The following is a 15,053-nucleotide window of genomic DNA, read 5'->3' on the forward strand; positions in this document are numbered from 1 at the left end:
GCTTGGTTATCAGTTAGTTATGGAAGACTGAGGATTGAACTATGAAGTCATAAACAGATTCTCATTTTTTAAAAAACCCCAAGAAATAAAAAAGCCCACTATGCAAGAGGAAGTGATCTTCTCCCCCCATCACTATAAATGAGTAATGTAGCATAGGTGCATCGTCTCACATTTTTGTGAGCAAGCTCTCTTTTCAGAGGTATAAAATTGTCCAGAATTCTTCTAAACACCTTCCTTCCTATTTCTGTGGGACTCTTCCACCATAACTAGGAGGTTAAGTTTTAAGCATGAAAGAACGTCTGACTTTAATCTGTACTGCTGTACTGTATCAACTCCAGGCTCAAGAACTGGAGGGCAAAGAACCTAAGAGAAAGTATGAAGTAGTAAACATCTGGGATCATAAAAGATATTTTTAAAAACAGTTCAGAAGTGCATTGTTGACTTTTAAATAGCAGTCCAATACACAACATTTAAAGATTTGGGCACTGATTTCAGAAGGGATACAACTCAAAATGCAGTATTTTAGGTTTACCTTCCCTAGTCCTTACTACACAGTTAAGAGTTTACACCCTTATCTTCTAACACAGATCTGACCTCAGCTTAACTTTTAACACAACTATGCCACAACCATGCAGTGAGCCACCAAAATAAGTCTGAACTCCCCCTGTGTCCCTAGCTCCTTGCTCCCTATTCTCTCCTTAATGTTGAGAAAATTGTTTTTAGACAGATCAGGGAATTGAGCCAGATGAAAACTGAACTTCAATCATAGAATCATTTATGGTTGGAAAAGGTCTTTAAGATCAGAGTCCACCTCTAAACCACATCCCCCAAGTGCCACATCTACACGTCTTTTAAACCCCTCCAGGGATGGTGACTCCACCACTGCTCTGGGCAGCCTGTTCCAATGCTTGACAACCCTTCTGGAAAGAAATTTTTCCTAATATCCGGTCTAAACCTCCCCCGGCAAAACTTGAGACTGTTTCTTTTGTCCTATCACTTGTTACTTGGGAGAAGAGACCGGCCCCCACCTCACTACAACCTCCTTTCCGGCAGTTGTAGAGAGCGATAAAGTCTCCCCTCAGCCTCCTTTTCTCCAGACTAAACAACCCCAGTTCCCTCAGCCGCTCCCCGTCACACCTGTGCTCCAGACCCTTCACCAACTTTGCTGCCCTCCTCTGGACATGCTCCAGACCCTCAACGTCTTTCTTGCAGTGAGGGGCCCAAAACTGAACCCAGTCATCAAGGGGCGACCTCACCAGTGCCGAGTACAGGGAGACGATCCCTTCCCTGTCCCTGCTGGCCACGCTATTGCTGATACAAGCCAGGATGCCATTGGCCTTCTTGACCACCTGGGCACACTGCTGGCTCATGTTCATACGGCTGTTGACCAACACACCCATGTCCTTTTCTGCCAGGGAGCTTTCCAGCCACTCTCCCCCAAGCCTGTAGTGTTGCAGGGGGTTGTTGTGACCCAGGTGCAGCACCTGGCACTGAGCCTTGTTGAACCTCACACAATTGGCCTTGGGCCATTGATCCAGCCTGTCCAGATCCCTCTTGTGCCATTACAAGACAGCAGGAGCAAGCAGCCAGGACCTGCCTTTTCAAGGGCCACATTCTGTGACAAGATGACCCAACTATTGGACGAGAGAAAAGCCGTGGATATTGTCTACCTGGATTTTCAAAAAGCATTTGACACAGTTCCCCACAGAATTCTCATAGAAAAACTGGCTGCTCATGGCCTGGATGAGCATGTGGTCTGCTGGATCAAGCACTGGCTGGATGGACGGTCCCAGAGAGTGGTGGTCAGTGGAGTTAAATCCAGCTGGTGGCCGGTCACAAGTGGTGTTCCTCAGGGATCGGTGTTGGGACCATTTCTGTTTAACATCTTTATTGATGATCTTGATAAGGACATAGAGTGTATCATCAGTAAGTTTGCAGATGACACCAAGTTAAGCGGGAGTGATGATGTGCATGAGGATAGGGAGGCTCTACAGAGAGGCTTGGATAGATTTGGATCGGTGGGCCAACGTCAATGGGTTGAGCTTCAACAAGGCCAAGTGCCAGGTCCTGCACTTGGGCCACAACAACCCCCTGCATGGCTACAGGCTCAGGGAGGGGTGGCTGGAGCTGTCTGGAAGAGAAGGATCTGGGGGTTCTAATTGACAAGCAGCTGAACACGAGCCAGCAGTGTGCCCAGGTGGCCAAGAAAGCCAACGGCATCCTGGCTTAGATTAGAAATAGTGTGACCAGCAGAAGCAGGGAGGTGATAGTCCCCCTGTGCTCTGCACTGGTGAGGCCACACCTGGAGTGTTGTGTCCAGTTTTGGGCACCTCAATATGAGAGATCTTGAGGTACTGAGCGAGTGCAGAGGAGGGCAACGAGGCTGGTGAAGGGCCTGGAGAATAAATCCTGTGAGGAGCCATTGAAGCAGCTGGGACTGTTTAGTGTGAGGAGGAGAAGGCTGAGGGGAGACCTCATCACTCTCTACAGCTCCCTGAAAGGACATTGTAGAGAGGTTGGTGCTGGTCTCTTCCCACAGGTGATTAGTGACAGAACAAGAGGGAATGGCTTTAAACTGCAACAGGGGAGGTTCAGACTGGATATTAGGAAAAAATGTTTCCCAGAAAGAGTGGTCAGACAGTGGAATACACTGCCCAGGGAGGGGGTGGAGTCACCATCCCTGGATGTGTTTAAGGGTCATTTGGATGAGCTATTGGGGGTGTGGTGTAGGGGAGAACTTTGCAGAGTAGGGCTGAGGGTTGGACTCAATGATCCCAAGGGTCTTTTCCAACCTGAATGATTCTGTGATTATTCGTGCATATCAAAACAACTATCTAAAATACTGTGATACTCCTCGCATCAGGTACACCCTTCTCTCATTGCTGAGGGGATGAAGTTATCCTATTTCAACTGAATTTCAACATTTCCAGACAGCCAGTTTGGGTACAATGACGCTTCTATCAAGTAGCTATCAGGAAGCTAACCCAGCAGTCTTCAAACTGGTATTCCCCCAACACTCCATCAATAAATGCACCATGGATGCAACTGCCAGTGAAAGCAGTGTCACATGAGGCATTGAGTAGCTCACCCTAACTTCTGAAGACGACACCAACAGCAGATGTCACCTTAATTTCATCCCAGCAACTTCTCTCAACAGAAAAATGATACAAGAGAAGAGGAAATACAGAACTCCATCCAGTTCACAAGCTGCTGGAGAAGGTTAATTTCCACCTGGCACCCTCCTGCTACTTTTCCTTAGTCTCACAGTCAAAGAGGGTGAAGAAAATAAAGTGTTTCAGTATTCATAAAAAATAGCTTGAAGTACTATAACAGCTTTATAGTCATGCCACATAAAAGAGAAATTGTGATAAGATAATACTGATATTCAAGAATTTACTGAGAACTTCATGTTGTGGTTCCATAGATAGTTGCATAAGCTTGATAGCAGCATCAGCTCCTTTATTTCAGATGTAGGCAGTAAGCATGATTCTGGATTCCATTATCCGAATGCAAATGAACAAAATAATCCGTTACATTGAGATTAAGGAAAAGCATGTATTGCAAAATACTGTCTATTACCCTGTCTGCTGCCTTCTGTGCATTCCTGCAAGTTACTCAAGGTGAAATGTGCAGTTAATCACGCCCTGAAACAGCTAACATTTTATGCAGAAATTCCACAAACTAGCATTTTGTTACAAGATGGATTTCATTTCATTAGAAGACACAGGCTGGCTTCAATACATAGTCAGCAAGATTTTAAATTGACACCTCCATTAAAAGTGCTTGGGAGCAAAAAAAAAAATTACAGTTTTGTCCATCAACACAAAAATCTTACATACGCTTTTTAAAGAAGTCTTGCAAAAGTGAATTTTACTGAAAGTAATTAAACAATGGCTTTTGAAACATTTTCCCCCTAAAGCTGATTCTACATTCCCTTTAAGGTAACAACAGCCACGTGCATGAACACACAGCTAGCCTGACCTACACATTTTAGCTTATTATTCCATCTACAGATATATGAAAGTTGACACTCATTATAATCAACAAGGTTTTAATGGAGGTGTAACATATGCTTAGGAGCATTTATAATCATGGTGCAAGATAGATATTACTTCCAACAAACACTACCAAGTTATTTTATTTTGGGGTTCCAGCAATATTGCAGAAGACTGCAGCCTAGCTATTAACATGCTTTTCACATCACTGAATTAAGATTAGACATTTAAATTGTGTCATGTAAATGCCATCTATTTTCTCTTAAGAGAAGTTCTTTACAGCTGCACAGCCCAATAAAGAGCTTTTTTAACACAGAAGACCAAAGTCGTTTTATTTTTAATGTTTCTCCATGAACACAAAGAGTAGTTTGACAGAACTTTAAGGAAGGAAATCAGTCTGGATAATTCAAGTACTTTTATATTCCAGAAACACTTTTTCCCCTGAAATTCATACTTGAAGGTCGTAAGAAGTTTCAAAGGGTTTTTTGTTTCTTATTGTTAAACTATAGCAACCATGATTCATAAGCAGAAATACTGTTCTAACACATTAAGCCGTAGGTGTATCTGGAATGGCATTCACTTCACAGGGAAAGTCCAGGAAATGCTGACACACCACTGAAATTAAGGGCAGGCATGTTTCAGAGCAAAGTAAGGAACCAAACATACCTCTCAAACAAGAGGTACATGATTCTCCACACTCCCCCTGCCAACGCTACCTGTAATTTTAGCAGTCATTGTACTTATATGAATGAAAGGCAATCAAGGATGCCTGTTAAATTATTGACATATATCTACAATTTGCGCCAATGACTGTAGCTTCTAGGGCAATCGCAGCTGCTCAGGTAGTGAACCCAACACCTGAACCTGCAGAAGCAATCCAAGTCAACTCAACAGTTCTAGTCAGTCTCCACCTAAGAGCTCTGCTTCAGCCCCACTGGCTTCCAGATGGTTTCTGAAGTGTCTGAAGGCTATGTAGGGAAGGGACACACCAAGGACAAATGCCCACTCCTGACTTTAAGCCCTTTTCTGACACTCATAGCAGAGAATCACATTTGTGACATCTTCTGCAATAAATCTGCATACATGCTGATTTACAGCGGGCTACAAATGTGTAATACTGGTAAGAAAGAGCAACTCACGTCTTGGGATGGTTGAAGACCTCTATGCTGACCCTAACAACAAATATAAATGTATTCTGGAAACTGATGTAACCTTAGATAAAAAACTGCAAGTCCTGGGAAAGAATGAAGATGTCACTAGTTACATCTGTGCAAGTAGTACAGCGCAGTAAGAGCAACTCTGAAGAGCACAACAGTTGGTGTAAACAGCATGACCATCAGGTCCTCAGTATTACAGGGATTTTTTTTTGGACTAACTCTAGCCTGGCTCCTAAATTAGGCATTGGTCTTCAAAGTTGCATGCACTTAATATAACAGTGAAAATCCTGAATCAAATACTTGCATTAATTTCAGGTAAGACATGCAAAACAAAGCTTGACCCATTTCATTGCAGCCTCATTTTTTAAGTACCACAAACTACATTATCTCCTTCCTCTTCTCCATCACTCAGCACAATCATTAATTGTAGATTACTCTAGATACAACAAACTTTTAAGGTACCACAGGTCTCACTGGTCTGAAAAAGTGATTATGCATCTAGGAAGAACAGGGGAATTACGCAGAGATACAAGATAACAGTATATTATCATAGGTTATTAACAGTATCTTATCAGAGGTTATCTTATTTAATACACTCCATGTTAACTGCAACCTAAAGATCACTACATCACCAACAAACTTCTCAGTACCTATTCTGTCCATCATTTTAAGTTTACCCCAGATCAACATGCAGAATTCAATTTCTATGTCAAACGCCCAAACCGGTTGGCACATACAGTACAATGTTATTAATACAGCTAAAATAAACCAGAGTAAAACAGATTGTTCGGCAACAAGCTTGAAGTAGACATTGTGAAAATAACTCTCCATTTTTGTCTTGGTTAACAAATCAGCACGAAGCACTGCTTCACCTGCTAAACAGGCAAACACCATCCATTCAGACCCAAAAAATAAAGCAAAAGGAGCAGAAAGACACCAAATCTGGTATGAATGAGAGATCCCATACATACAAGAATGAGACTTCAATTTCTGTATTTTAATATGGTATCCTAACCATATTGCTCTTCACATTTGAATTGCCTGACTTCAGTACTGGCTGTGCAAGAGCAAAAATTAAAAGTGGGACTTACTTTCAGCATTTATAAACCCTGATTTTTGTGTGTACAAATTGTGTGTAATCTCACCTTCCACACAGGATGTATGAGCACACTTCCAACTCTTCTCACTAAAACAATTTTTTTTTTCCCACAATGGCCATGAAACTGATCTCTAGCATCACACAAATTAGTTTTGGCATAGGCATATTAATTTGCCTATAAAGAGCTGCTTCCCCCCCCCATAAAGATGAAACTAACACATTACTTCAAAACCCACTTAAATACAAACTATGAGGCTGAAGCTGTTACCTTCTAAACTAGGGATCTGCAGTGTTTCAAGGGTAGTCTGCACCCTGTGTTGTTTCCAAATTAGAGTCAAGATGCCAGCAGAAACTTAGGAGACCCAAGAGATGTTCTCTCTCTCCCTCTAAGTAATAACATATAACCGATCCTCTTATCTGCAGTATTTTGCTGGGATGCACACAGTAGCTTCAAGCCAAATCTCGGTGAGTTAATTTGTTGGGAGCTGGAACCGTTTTCTCACAGATGGCTCTCAGAAGGAGCTGTAGTTCCCCACTCCTGGGCCAATTCTGTTCAAAAATGTGTTTACATGCCTCCACACCAGACTGCTGACTTCTGCTCCACGTCCATCTACGCCTGTGTAATCCCTCTGACATTCATCGGACTACTCATGAGTGAGGATTATGGATAAAGGTATGAGCCATGTTTAAAAACAGCAGGTCTGGAAACTGTATCTCAAACTACAAGAAAGATACCGTTGTGCTCACCACATCTTCTCAGTAACTCCCTAATGTCTCAGAAACTGGTAACCTACAGAATTCAACAAACACTACTAATTAATTAAGGGTTAACCTGAAGGTCTGAAAGGGGTAAGCCTTATATTGGACATTTTCACCAATATCTTGAAAAGTAGTGACTGTGGTTACAGCTACTTCCAAATCCTTTAACAAAACTGAAGATTTGCAAAAGGCATGATGTAATAGCAAGTTCCTTTGAGTCCCTTTGTTTTCTTTCACTACAGCCTCTCAGTTATAATCCTTTGGTCATAGCTCCCCAGAACTACTCCAAAGACCCAGAGGATGGCAAGGATGGTACTAACAAATACTAAAACAATCCTTTGCCCTGAAAATAGAAAAATGCTGTCCCTGCATGTTTCCCTCAAAAAACAGAGCTTGAGAGAACTCTGACCTCCCGCCTTTAGTCAGTCCTTAACGATTTACTAAATAAATTCAAACTCTCCAAATTGCCCTAGTGGCCTTTTATAAGGCTGGTAGAGATCACATACTACAGGAAACTGCAATCAACAAGAGAGCAGCAAACAACGCCATAAAAACATGAATCTATAAAGCAGCAGTTTAAGATCACTCTTAAAGATCAATTCACAAAATCTACTGGGGGGGTGGGGGTGGGGGGGGGTGGGGTGTGCATGTGTGTGTGTGTCTCTCTCTTCTCTGGCCAAAGCAGTAAGAATTGGTTGTCTGAAAAAAACTTAAACCTGCAGACTAAGCGCCTGGTATTCAGGCAGATGCATTCAAACATATCTTCTTTAAAAAAAAAACATGTCAGAAAAGGCCTTGAAGACAGGAGGCAGTCTACACTATTCTCTTCAAAAAAACACCTAGAGCTTTCCCAAAATGAACCATGAGTTACTATCAGCCAGATCTTGAACAGTTAGAGAAGCTTCAGTTCATAAATAAGAGGAATGGGAACATCAAAAGACATTTCTTCAGACTAGTATTTTTTTAATTACTGATACCTATTCTTTTGAGTGACAAAAGGGCAGTCCTGTAGGTGGCCTGAAACCCAGTTCCCTCTTCCCTCCATACTTCCTGTGTTACTTCTGGCAAGCCACTCAGGTGCATATATAATTTCAAAGGTATTTAGGTACCCAATTCCCAGAGTCTATCAATACTTATGCATACCTAGGTAAGTGATTATAACGTTTTGGAAAATGCAGATCACAGCTCCAGCTCAAGCCCAGAGAAGAGGAGCTACACAAAGCAGAGTTATCTCTGCTACAAAGTTTACACTGGGGGTTTAGCCACCTACATAGCTACACCCTTTGAGAGAACTTGGAACAAGGGCCAAAAAAGAGTGAGGATACTAAACAGAAAAACATGTAAACACAAACAAGTTTTAAAAAAACCCCAACATTTGACTTGGGAAAAAATAAGCTAACCCTTCTTAAACCTAAGATTGAGATAGAGCACTGTTATCCCCAAATAAAGACACTCAGTTCTTTCAATGAGGTTTTTATAACCAAGCTTCTCAGCTACACTACAGCCACTTCAAGCCAAGCGGTGTTAGTGCTGGAAGAAGCCTTAGTGTAGGAAATGCTCTGGTGATTGCAGCATACTTCCCACTGTTGGTCAGACTACAGTCAGGTCAGCCATCAGACCTTTCTCTACACTAAAGCCTAATACACAGTGGTTCGTATTTAACCGACTTTTATTCCTTCTGTAGGAAAGTCTAGGTCGGGGGGGTTCAGTGGGCACATAGTATTTCCACGGCAACACTTCTGCAGTTACAGATACTGCAGAAGGACAACATTCTCCTTCCAAACAAAGATACTCCCAGACTGCTCAAGGAATGTACAGAAAAACAAAACAGTGTAGTCTGCTCTTTGCGTACACACCTCAAAATATGAAAGGCGATCCCCGCGCACCAAAAAATCTGTTACATAAACTCCACAAGTGCAATAGAAAATACATTCAACTGAAGATAAAACAGGTCCGAAAAGAAATACTGGATTTCACGCTTCACAGGCACAGTTCTCCCGGTTAGAAAGCGATTAAGGACTTTTTAAAAATTCAATCGTCATTAGCACTTCCCAAAATTCAGTAATTTCTCAGACAATCTCCCTTCAGCTCGCAGCAAGGGCACCGCGGCGCTGGGCCCTCCCGAGGGCGCGGAGCCCCGCCGGGCGCCATGCGAGACGCCGGCACCGGGCCGGGGCCCGGCTTCTCGCCCGGCCGGGCCGCCCGCAACAAGCGAAACGCCTTTTAAAATGTCGGGGGGTAGGGGAGATGGGGGGAAAAGGGACAGCGGGCTCCCCGAGCCCCCCGCCCGCGGGAAGTGACAGGGAGGGTTTTCCTCAGGCAGAGGCGCCGGCTTCCACCGCCCCCCAGCCGCGTTTCAGGGCGGCCCCGCTCCCTCCCCGGGGAAGACAGAGGCGGCCGTGGGGCCCAGGGGTTTCCCAGCGGGGCTGCCGCCTCAGCGAGAGGCGCTGACGGCTCACCTCCCCCCCCCCCCAATCCCCGGCAAGCACCGAGGGGTGCGGCGGGGGCTCCCCGGGAGGAAAGGCCGGGGGAAGGGGGTGTAGGCGAGGGGCCACCCCGCTGTGGGAACGGCCGGGCGACATCTTAGCGCGCGTCTCCCCCGCTCCCGCCGCCTCACTCCCTGCTCACCCGCAGCTCCTCGAAATCCGCCATTTTCTACCCGCTGCTGCTGCTGCTGCCGCCGCTGCTGCTGCCGCCGCCGTCGCCGGGCCCCGCCGCCACCATCGTGCACCCTGCGCGCGCCCCCGGCATATGACGAGGGAAGGAGGTGCCGGCGGACGGGCGGGAGAGAAGGGAGGGACTTCGCACCGTCTCCCGGGGCCGCCCCTGAGGGGAAGAAAAGAGCATATTTTTTTTGGTACTTACAGACCCGCCGGTACTAAGAAGGGCCCCTCCGCCACCCTCGGGGTCCCTAGCGGGCCCGGGGCGGCGCGGAAGGCGCCCGGCGTGACAGCCAAGGGGACGTGAGGGTGAGCGGGGAGCGGCCGGCGGGATGGCACCCCTCAGGGCTGCCCCTCTCCCTCTCCCCAAAGTTAACACCGCGGACGTCACGCTCAGGGGTGAAACGATTATTACATTCGCAAAAAAAAACCCTACGACAAATAATACAACAGTCTTGCGACTGAAGCGTATTAAACAGGAAGGTTGGGCTTGCGCTGTGATTTTATAGCTTTCTTAGTTTTATCCATCTAAACAAGAACATTCCCATAATTTGTGTTACAATGATGATGTGACACATTTTATCAATAAAAAATGAAGCGAAAAAGTCACTGGCAGTAAGCTTCAAAACTGGGTAATGGGTTTCCTGCTGTAAGGGAAATGTTGAGACATTCACAGAAAAATAAACATCGAGGTGCAGCTGAGAATACTATTTTCAAAAGCAGCCGGAGATCATTATCTAGTCACAATAATTACCTAGTCACAATATTCAGTTTCACTGGCAACTGGGCTGTTAAACCAATCAACCAATTTATTGCAATAAAAAAAGCAAAGACTGAGCCAACAAACAGGCAAGCAGCCAAACCAACCCAAACAAGAATAGAGACATTGGGGGGGGGGAACCCATAATTTCTGAAACACAAAATGTATTTACCCATATTAACCAAAAGGCAGCAGTTTTTGCACAAGTGACAGATTCAGAGCGGTAACTCAACTGTAAGATCTCTCAGAACAAACACAAGTACACTACACCAGGAGCTTCTTAATGAGCCAAGAGACAGGCCTCATCATCAGCAAGCTCTGCTAGGAGGGATTCTGGCAGGCAATTCTGGGAACAAAAAACTGAGGTTTTGGAGAGGGTAGTGATGCCTTCTGTACACACTGGCTATGGTCACTCAATATAGTTACAGGATCTGGACGCATAGAAACTCAATAATTAACATTATTAGCAGTATTTTTGCAATAGCAAAACAGCTCATCCAAGATAAACCATCAGTTCTGCTAAAGTTTTTAACCATAACCACAGCTAGACAGTCCTTCTCTGCATAAACTGTGCTTGGTCTTATAACAGTCAACTCCTTGAAGATTTAAACATAAGGACTTCATTAATTTCAAACCCCTTTTGTTAGTCAAAGCCAGGAATTTCCAGCCTAACAAAGCATGCTGTCTGCCACACCGCTGCATGAGTTCAACTCCAAAGTCCATCAAACGTTTCTTTTTCCCTGCAATTCAATACCAGACTAAAGGGGCAAGCTGCAGGTTAGGAACTCTTAGATCATTAAAGCACATGCCAGACCAAAGCCTTATCTCTCCTTCTTTCAACACACCCTCACGTTTCTTCCTTTAAATACACCAGGAAAGACATCAATGTTCAAGCTCACACCAGAGCCAGGCATTCCTTTTCTCATGTACACTCACCTCTCACTTCATAACCACATCTTTCAACCTCCTCATTCTTCTCATCCCCAATATCCATTGAGGTAAGAACAAACAGATTATAGTTTGCATTTTAACACCTCACATGCATAAGATAAGAAGTATTTACATATTAGCTTATCCTAAGTTCTTGCTTGACGAAAACAGTTCCTTAGAGTTCTTTTAATCATATTTTGTTTTCCCCCAGCTTCCCCTCACAACCTTTCCCCTGCTCATCACTGGGGCTATATCCTTGAAAAAACAAGTACTCCGTCCTCCTCAAACTTTTTCCTAGGTCCTTACTCTACAAAAGCATAGGGCACAGGCCGGTCCTCCCCCACTCTGTTATCTCTACACCAAGGTTTCTCTCAAATCTCTCTCTTGCGGTTTTTCCAGTAACTGGAATCAGTCTCCCCTTTTGCTCTAGTTCTTCAAAATCCTGTTTTTTCAAAACTCCTCACACACATATCAACTCCAGACTTACACTCCCCAGATACCAGGCCATCTTAGCAGCTTACCAACACTTTAACCTTTCCAACACTTCTCTTTCCACCAAAATTTTAAGAAACCTACTTCAAGCATTTGATGTTCTTCCAGCTTCTGATACTTCTGCTGCTGCTTCTTATTGCAATTCCAATACTTCCTCCTGCTTATTGGATGAGGGAAAGGCTGTGGATGTTGTTTACCTTGACTTTAGTAAGGCCTTTGACACCGTTTCCCACAGCATTCTCCTGGCGAAACTGGCTGCTCATGGCTTGGATGGGCACACACTTCGCTGGGTAAAAAACTGGCTGGATGGCCGGGCCCAAGGAGTTGTGGTGAATGGAGTTAAATCCGGTGGCGGCCGGTCATGAGTGGTGTCCCCCAGGGCTCGTTTTTGGGGCCACTCCTGTTTAACATCTTTATTGATGATCTAGACGAGGGGATCGAGTGCACCCTCAGTAAGTTTGCAGATGACACCAAGTTGGGTGGGAGTGTTGATCTGCTCGAGGGTAGGGAGGCTCTGCAGAGAGACCTGGCCAGGCTGGAGCGATGGGCTGAGGCCAACTGGAGGAGTTTCACTAAGGCCAAATGCCGGGTGCTGCACTTGGGCCACAACAACTCCCAGCAGCGCTACAGGCTTGGGGAGGAGTGGCTGGAGAGCTGCCAGTCAGAGAGGGACCTGGGGGTGTTGATTGACAGCTGGCTGAACAGGAGCCAGCAGAGTGCCCAGGTGGCCAAGAAGGCCAATGGCATCCTGGCTTGTATCAGAAATAGCATGGCCAGCAGGGACAGGGAAGGGATCTGACCCCTGTACTCGGCACTGGTGAGGCCGCACCTCGATGAGTGGGTTCAGTTTTGGGCCCCTCACTCCAAAAAGGCCATTGAATGACTCGAGCGTGTCCAGAGAAGGGCAACAGAGCTGGTGCAGGGTCTGGAGCACAGGTCTGATGGGGAGCGGCTGAGGGAACTGGGGGGGTTTAGTGTGGAGAAGAGGAGGCTGAGGGGAGACCTCATCGCCTTCTACAACTCCCTGAAAGGAGGGTGCAGAGAGGGGGGATGAGTCTCTTGACACAAGCAACAAGCACCAGGACAAGAGGCAATGGCCTCAAGCTGCACCAGGGCAGGGTCAGACTGGCTCTTAGGAAGTATTTCTTTGCAGAAGGGGTTGTTGGGCGTTGGAATGGGCTGCCCGGGGCAGGGGGGGAGTCCCCATCCCTGGAGGGGTTGAAGAGTCCGGTTGACCCAGCGCTGAGGGATCTGGTGGAGTTGGGAACGGTCAGTGTGAGGTTCATGGTTGGACTGGAGGATCTTCAAGGGCTTTTCCAAACAAGATGATTCTGTGATTCCTTCCCCTCACAGAACCCTCTGCTGCAGCTCCTAAAGCATTTCCACACTCTCCCGTTAAGTCTTTTCTAATTTTATAATACAAGCTCTAAAACCTGGCCCAGCACCAGCCATCAGAGGAACAGATAACCTATCCTTCTTCACAGCAACCAGATCATGGAGCATGCCAGGTTTGCACATGTGGTAGGGTTTTTGGTAGCAGGGGAAGGGGCTACAGCAGTAGCTCCTATAAGAAGCTTCTCAAAACTCCCCCCATCCCACGTGAGACCCACCTCTGGCCAAGGCTGAGCCAATTAATAATGGTGGCCACACTCCCGCAATAACGTATTTAAGAAGGGGAACTGGGAGAAGGAGTTGGAGTTATGAGCAGGACATGTATGTGAACACTGAGGTCAGTGGGAGGAATGGGGGAGGTGTGCCAGAGCACAGAGCCCCCCATACCCTGTGGTGAGATGGTAGGGCCACACACACAGCCCCCGCTACCCATGGGGGTCACCAGAGGAGCAGATGCTGAGTTGCAGCCTGTGGAGGACCCCACACCAGAGCAGGCGGCTGCAGTTAACAGAGGCCAGGACTCTGTGGGAAGAAGAAGCCCCCGCTGTTGTAGTTGAGTGCTGGGAGGACTGCAACACATAGCGGTGACCCACGCCGGAGCATCTTAGGAAATGCTGCGGCCTGTGGGAGTGACTCATGTCAGAGAAAGTTCGTGGAGGGCTGTCTCCCATGAGAGGGAGACCAAGCTGGAGCAGGGGAAGAATGCAAGGAGTCATGTGTCGGCCCCCCCCCAGAGGGGGATGAAGCGGCAGGACTGGCCATAACCCCCATTTCCTGCCCCTGTGCTGCTGGGGAGGGAGGAGATAGACATATGGGGAGCAAAACTAAGCCCAGGAGGAAGGGACGTGTGGGAGGAGGTGTTTTCAAGATGTGGTAATGTTTTTCACAGTCCTACTCTGTCTGTTAAGTGTTATTACTAGTGTCTGAATTAAATTCATGTTCTTTTCTCTTCCCCTGATGAGTCTGTCTTTTGCCCATGACCATAATGGGTGAGTCACCCCTCTCTCTCCTTATGTCAATTCCTGAGCCTTTTACTTTTTTCCTCCTTCCCACACTGGGGGAGAAGCGGGGAGTGAGTGGTGGTACTCAGCTTCCCTCTGATCTCAATCTACAACAACTCCCATCTGACAGCATATCACTGCAGCAATTAGTTTGTTTTCCCAATAGGCTCTAATTAGTGTAAGAAGGGAGCCTATAGGGTCTAAGCATCCTGCCCCCTAAATTGAGTTAGACTTGTTAGGAAAAAACCCAAACATCTGGGCTTCAACCTTCTTTAGTCATCTTTCTAGGACTATGCACAGTCTGTCTATACAAGCACTGACTCTTCCCACAGCTGTGTTACCTACTGAAATTGGAACATCTGAGCATCTAAATAAATTCTCCCTGCCTCCCACAGACACACTGCAGACAGTTAAAAACGAAACAACAAAAAAACTCACCCTACAGCTGCTCCCAGCATTGCAGCGATTACACTCATCAGCATTATACCTCAACAAACGCCTCCTGTGCTGCTTAACCAGCTGCTAATACAACTGAAAATGAATTACAGACAGTGACTGGGGGGGTCTGACATGACTCAGTCAAAGGTAGATTTTTTTTGTGTGTATGCTGTGTTTAAAGGAAGGAACTTTAGGAGGCCAGCCTGAGACTTCTCCATCATCTTTCCTATCCCATAGCCATTTATTTTTTAATGTAACACTAGAGAAAGTGGATGGCAAAAATGTGATGGGGTGCCGCTCAGTGCCCACAGTCCCCTTGTGTTAGGTCTAAAACTGTCAAAGAACAGAGACTCACAGACCCCCTTAATTG

The 15,053-nt window shown here is 45.9% G+C and overlaps 1 protein-coding gene across 19 annotated transcripts in view; it reads right to left on the reverse strand.

Moving 5' to 3' along the window:
• The window catches only part of PIAS2 (protein inhibitor of activated STAT 2), a 32,334-nt gene extending 22,259 nt beyond the window's left edge, over positions 1 to 10,075 (reverse strand). For 7 of the 19 annotated variants that reach the window (XR_012627219.1, XR_012627217.1, XR_012627218.1 and 4 more), the window contains exon 1: positions 9,639 to 10,069. Coding sequence is in view for 12 of the 19 variants with exons in the window: in XM_074857068.1 (XP_074713169.1) it covers positions 9,639 to 9,662 (24 nt within the window). In the remaining 7 variants the exon portion in view is untranslated. Of the gene's footprint in view, positions 1 to 9,638 lie in introns of all 19 variants that reach the window. The other 12 variants (XR_012627221.1, XR_012627220.1, XM_074857071.1 and 9 more) reach the window with 7 other exon arrangements.
• Positions 10,076 to 15,053: the final 4,978 nt, after the last annotated feature.

Source organism: Strix uralensis, chromosome Z (genome assembly GCF_047716275.1).
Source record: "Strix uralensis isolate ZFMK-TIS-50842 chromosome Z, bStrUra1, whole genome shotgun sequence".
Taxonomy (NCBI): domain Eukaryota; kingdom Metazoa; phylum Chordata; class Aves; order Strigiformes; family Strigidae; genus Strix; species Strix uralensis.